Source organism: Solanum dulcamara, chromosome 7 (genome assembly GCF_947179165.1).
Source record: "Solanum dulcamara chromosome 7, daSolDulc1.2, whole genome shotgun sequence".
Taxonomy (NCBI): Eukaryota; Viridiplantae; Streptophyta; class Magnoliopsida; order Solanales; family Solanaceae; genus Solanum; species Solanum dulcamara.
The window spans coordinates 61,305,533-61,312,138 of record NC_077243.1 but is presented as its reverse complement, the minus strand read 5'-3'; the positions used below and the strand labels follow the sequence as shown (position 1 = coordinate 61,312,138).

The following is a 6,606-nucleotide window of genomic DNA, read 5'->3' as shown; positions in this document are numbered from 1 at the left end:
CATAATACCTGCCACGGAGCGTGTGGCCCGACCCCTTTGTTTCATATCAATTTCAGTCTCAACACAATATGTCAGAACCAATGCAATCAATTCATATATATATAATTCACGATAATAAAATGACAACAACAATAATTCTTCCTATCTCACACCGACATAGTCCTTTTATATGTCCAAAATAAACTCATACTCACAACATATCAATTACACCAATACATGTCATCAGATCACCATTTTATATCCCCATCTCCATTTTTAAGGCCAATCACATAGTCAATAACTCAGTCCAATTCCCAGTACACATAACACGAAAATACAAGCATCTACAAGCTTAAACCGAGATTTAGAAATTCACTTGCCTTAAATAATCGGGCAATTACTCCGGGACTTGAGTCTTCCCTTTTCGTTGGGCCTCCAAGTCAATATAATCTAGTCAAATAAGTAATCACAATAAGATTCTGAAAAGAACAACACCCCTAGTACTATATGTCTAACTTAGATCCAAATCTATAGTCAAATTCCTAATTTTGATGTCAATTAGTATATCAAGTCTCATAGTATTGAATTTTTAAGACTAGGGTTAAGCCTTACCTCCTCCAAAAACATAATTCTAATGGTGTTTATATAATACAATACACCTAATAATTGATTACCTATATTCATATATTAAAATATAACAATAACGAAATAGAAAAGAAAAACTGAAAGAAAAAATATATATAGTAATATGTATACAAAGTGCCAGAATACTAATCAATAACTAATGATGGCTAATCATTAGCCAAGGACGTCAACACATTCTTAATTTTTCAGCCGTATACAAGAAGAAGAATAATTGTTTTGATGTCTACCCATAAGAGCCAGTGATTTCTTTTAATTAGCACTCCTCTCGTTCTTCTTCACACGTTGACAATCACTCATACAAATTGAGTCTAATTTCCTTCCCCAAATACATACAATGATAATGAATTACCTGAAGCAGTGCGCACGTCTTCTGCAATGCTCACGCTGCGATCAGTAAGTCATCTTGACCTAATTGTTTTTTCAATTCCTTTCTTCTACAGATAATGGTGAACCCAAAGTAACCACCCCTACTATTTATTTTAATAAATAAAGTGATATAAGATATTAACTAAACTAACACTTTAGTCCATCAATTAAATTAGCTATTTAAAATTACCCCTCAACTAAATAACCGTAGTTATCGAATAGTCCAAATTTATAATTTTAATTTTTTTTTTTTGGAGAGAGTATTTTATGGAAGAGAGATGACTCATTCTCAAAATGTCCAAACGGGTCATTACATTATCCACCACTAAAAATCATGTTCGTCCCCGAACATAAGGTAAAGGAATATACCTGAAGATTCAAAAAGATGGGGATATTTAGCATGCATATCAGCCTCTGTCTCCCAAGTCGCCTCTCCGACCGAACGGTGCTTCCATTGTACCTTAACTGAAGCTATCTCCTTGGTTCTAAGCTTACGAACCTGCCTATCTAGAATAGCTATAGGCTCCTCCTCAAATGTCAAGTCTGGACCCAACTCCACTGAATTGAGTGATAACACATGGGACTCATCCGGAACATACTTCCGAAGCATGGAAACATGAAACACGTTATGCACAGTCGATAAGCTAGGTGGCAAGGCCAATCTATAAGCCACCTCTCCAACTCGTGCTAAAATCTCAAATGGGCCAATGAATCGAGGGCTGAGCTTTCCCTTTCTCCCAAACCGCATCACGCCCTTCATGGGCGACACTCGAAGCCAAACATGATCGCCCACCATGAACTCCAATGGTCGAACTCTCTGGTCTGTATAACTCTTCTGCCTACTCTGGGCTGTTAAGAGTCTACCCTGAATCCTATGAACTTGCTCCATAGCATCTCTAAGCAAGTCTGTGTCTAATGAGTTCATCTCACCTAAGTCAAACCATCCAATAGGAGATCGACACCGCCTACCATACAGAGCCTCAAATGGAGCCATCTGAATACTTGAGTGATAACTGTTGTTGTAGGCAAACTCCGCTAGGGGTAAGTGTTGATCCCATCTAGCACCAAAATCAATAACACAAGCTCAAAGCATGTCCTCCAACACCTGGATCGTCCGCTCAGACTGACCATCGGTCTGTGGGTGAAAAGCTATACTCATATCAAGTCTAGTGCCCAAACTATGCTGTAATGCCTGCCAAAAGTGCGAAGTAAATACTGAACCTCGATCCGAAATAATGGATATTGGGACACCATGAAGCCGAACAATATGGCTAATATATAACTGGGCTAGCTTATCCGCTGTGTACCTCATCTTAACTGGAATAAAATGGGCGGACTTGGTTAGTCTATCAACCACCACCCATATAGAGTCGTAGCCACCAATGGTAGGAGGTAAACCCACAATGAAATCCATGGTGATCATTTCCCACTTCCAAGTGGGAATAGGCATCCTCTGACTCACACCCCCAGGCCACTGGTGCTCACACTTTACCTGCTGGCAAGTCAAACACTTGGATACGAACTCTGCGATGTCCTTCTTCATCCCACACCACCAATAGTGCTGGCACAGATCATGATACATCTTGGCTGCTCCTGGATGGATAGAATACCTTGAACAATGAGCCTCTTCCAAAATAAGTCTAGTCAGGTCACCCACCTTAGGCACACAAATTCTGCTGTCAATCCTCAATACGCCTTCCAAATCAAGTATCGCCTCCTTAGCTTCACCTCTTAATACCTTGTCTCGAATGATACATAACTTCTCATCCTCAAATTGTCTCTCCCGAATCTGGTCAACCAAGGAAGAACGTGCCTCCATAAAGGCAAGAATACCACCATCCTCTGAAATCTGTAACCGGATAAGGCTATTAGCCAGCCTCTGAACATCTCTAGCCAATGGTCGCTCCTCAACTCAGATCACAGCAAGACTCCCCATACTAGAGGACTTCCTTCTTAAGGCATCCGCCACCATATTGGCTTTTCCTAAGTGATACAACATAGTCATGTCGTAGTCCTTCAGCAACTCAAGCCATCTACGTTGCCTTAAGTTCAGATCCCTCTGACTGAATATATACTGAAGGCTCCTATGATCGGTGAAGACCTCGCAATGCACACCGTATAGGTAATGACGCCATAACTTAAGCACGAAAACCACAGCCTCTAACTCCAAATCATGAGTAGGATAGTTTTTCTCATGGGCCTTCAACTGTCTCGAGGCATAAGCAACCACTTTCCCCTTATGCATCAACACACCGCCTAACCCAATGCCAGAAGCATCACAGTATACAGTAAATCCCACACCTTCCTCGGGTAGTGTCAAAATAGGAGCCGAAGTCAATAAAGTCTTGAGCTTTTGGAAACTTGCCTCATATTCGTCGGACCAATGAAAATCCACGGCCTTCTGAGTCAATCTAGTCAGTGGAGCTGCAATAGTGGAGAACCCCTGCACAAACCGTCTATAATAACCAGCTAACCCCACAAAACTACGAATCTCAGTAGGAGAAGTAGGCCTCGTCCAACCTTTAACTTCCTCAATCTTAGCTGGATCCACTCTAATCCCCTCTTTGGACACCACGTGTCCTAAAAATGTAACAGAATCAAGCCAAAATTCACACTTGGAGAACTTTGCATACAACTTTTCTTCCCTCAATTTCTGAAGTACCAACCTCAAATGGCAGACATGATCTGTCTCAGTCTTGGAATACAGCAGGATGTCATAAATGAATACTATCACAAAAGAATCTAAGTATGGGCGAAACACTCCATTCATCAACTCCATGAATACTGCGGGGGAATTCGTTAACCCAAATAACATCACCAAAAACTCGTAGTGACCATAACGAGTCTGAAAAGCTGTCTTAGGAATATCTGATGCCCTAATCTTCAACTGATGATAACCGGACCTCAAGTCTATTTTGGAAAACAATGCTGCTCCCTGTAGCTGGTCAAATAAATCATCAATACGGGGAAGAGGATATTTATTTTTAATAGTTACCTTGTTCAACTGCCTATAATCGATACACATCCTCATAGTCCCATCCTTCTTCTTTACAAACAGAACTGGTGCACCCCAAGGAGACACACTAGGGCGAATAAATCCCTTACTCAACAAGTCTTGCAATTGATCCTTCAACTCCTTCAATTCAACTGGAGCCATGCGATATGGAGGAATAGAAATGGGTTTAGTGCCAGGCTCTAAGTCAATAGCAAAATCAATATCCCTATCCAGAGGAATACTAGGAAGATCAGTAGGAAATACATCAGAAAACTCCTTAACCACTAGAACAGTATCTATAGGAGGTGACTCAATACTGGTATCCCGAATAAAGGCCAAATAAGACATACACCCTCTATCAATCAACCTCTGAGCACGAATATATGAGATAACCTTACCAGGATAGGAGCCACTAGTACCCTTCCACTCAATCCTCGGGGCACCAGGTATCGCTAAGGTAACAGTTTTAGCATAACAATCGAGAATAGCACGATGGGGAGAAAGCCAATCCATACCCAATATCACATCAAAATCTACCATCCCAGAATGATCATATCTACCCAAGTATCATACCCGACCAAGGAAACAAGACAGGATCGATATACTCGATCCACCACTAAGGGTTCACCCACGGGTGTAGAAACATGAATGGGCACGGACATACGATCACATGTCAAATCAAAGTTAGATGCAAAATAGGAAGACACATAGGAAAATGTAGATCCTGGATAAAATAATACAGATGTAGGTCGATGACAGACTAGGAGAATACCTGTGATAACGGCATCGGAAGACTCAGCCTCGGGTCTCCCTAGAAAAGCATAACACTGAGCTCCCCTACCACCTCCGAACTATCCAACACCTCTACCTCCTCCCTGAGGGACTATAGCACCACTAGCACCCCTACTAGGAGTGCGACTACCTCTACTAGTCTGGGCTCTACCTCGACCTCTGACCGGCGGCGCTGGTCCTCTAACTGAAACTGAAGAACTAGGCTAGGTTCCTCCTCGACCCTGAGATGTACACTGCCATGAAAGATGATCTGGATCACCACAAGTATAACATACTCTCCCGTGCGAAAACCTATGCGATGAACCTACAGAACTTGTATAACTACCCTGGCTCATCGGCCTCTGTTGTGACCCCTGGTAACTCTGACCTATACTATAGGACCCACGATGTGTCTGACCATCCTCAGAAGCTGGCATAGATGCATGAACTGGTCCTCTACGCTGAAAGGAACCACCTCCTCTATAGGACCCTCTACCTCTAGATAAGGTACCCGAAAATAGACCAGAAGCACGGGCCCTCTTGGAGTCCCCGAACTCCTCTCTCTCCATCAACTCCACCTCCTTGGCAACACCCACAATAGACTGGAAAGAAGCGCCCTCACGGGCCAGTCGAAAAACTACTATATGAATAGTATAGTTCAGTCCTCGCACAAATCTGCGAATCCACTCTGTCTCATCAGGAAGGACAACCATGGCATGTCTGGAAACCTGGTAGAAACGAGTCTCATATTCAGCAACTGTAAGTCCTTCCTGCCTCAAATTCTCAAACCGTAATCGGCTCTCTTCCTTCACACTCCAGGGGATGAAAAGGTCATAAAAGGCACTAGCAAACTCATCCCAAGTCATCTGGGAGACCCAACTGGTCTGGAACTCGTATACACTCTCCACCACTCTCTGGCTGGTCCACCCAACTATAGTGTAGTATAACAAACTCCATGAGTCTCAGCTAACCCTACTGTCTCCAACAACTCTCGACACATGATCAAGAACTCGTGTGCATCCTCAGTCTTTCCACCCTGAAATTGTGGAGGGTTCATTTTTCGGAACCTCTCATATCGGCGTTGCTCGTCATCAGTCAACATAAGCACAGGTGCAACCTGGGCTCCTCCTACCTGTACTCCATCCTCATCCACTCTAGGGCCCGTAGGTGGCTGGTCCATCGGACCCTGAATAATTGGAATCTGATGCTGCCGTAGGGTCTGAGCTCCTACTCTCATCTGAGAACCTTCATGTGTACCATTCATCCTCACACTCTGATTAAATCCTTCGAGCGCATCCAATACTCGTATCAAAGTGTCCTGAAGCAATGGTCCAATCTGTGGCTCAAGAGAAGCCTCTCTAGCACGACCTCTAGCTAGCGCCGCTCCTCGGGCACGACCTCTGCCTGCCACCACACCCCGACCACGGCCTCTAGCTCGGCCTCTATCTCTAGCCGTAGTTCTGGTCCTGGCCATCTGTCATAAAGGACACGCGAAAATTCAGTACCAACACAACACGCATAATACAAAGTGAAAGAACAAAGGGAAAATTTCCTAAAAGTCCTCATAGCCTCTCGAAGATAAGTACAGACGTCTCCGTACCGATCTGCAAGACTCTACTTAAACTTGGCTTGTATACACGTGAGACCTATGAACCTAGGGCTCTGATACCATCTTTGTCACGACCCAAATTTGGGTATGATGGCACTCATCTCAACCCACCGAGACAAGTCAGCCTAAAACTCAACGGAAATTAAATGTAGAAGTAATTGAGATAAGAATCAAAATTTAACTTAAGCAAAAATACGTAAAAGAAACTCAACATCCCCTAAGATTGGTTGTCACGTGTACA

The 6,606-nt window shown here is 43.2% G+C and overlaps 1 protein-coding gene across 1 annotated transcript; it reads right to left on the bottom strand.

Annotated features, from left to right (window-relative positions):
- Positions 1–1,315: 1,315 nt before the first annotated feature.
- On the bottom strand, positions 1,316–1,915 carry LOC129894772 (uncharacterized). Its single transcript, XM_055970419.1, has one exon. The coding sequence runs from the start codon at positions 1,913–1,915 to the stop codon at positions 1,316–1,318; it is 600 nt and encodes a 199-aa protein (XP_055826394.1).
- Between the last annotated feature and the right edge of the window lie 4,691 nt (positions 1,916–6,606).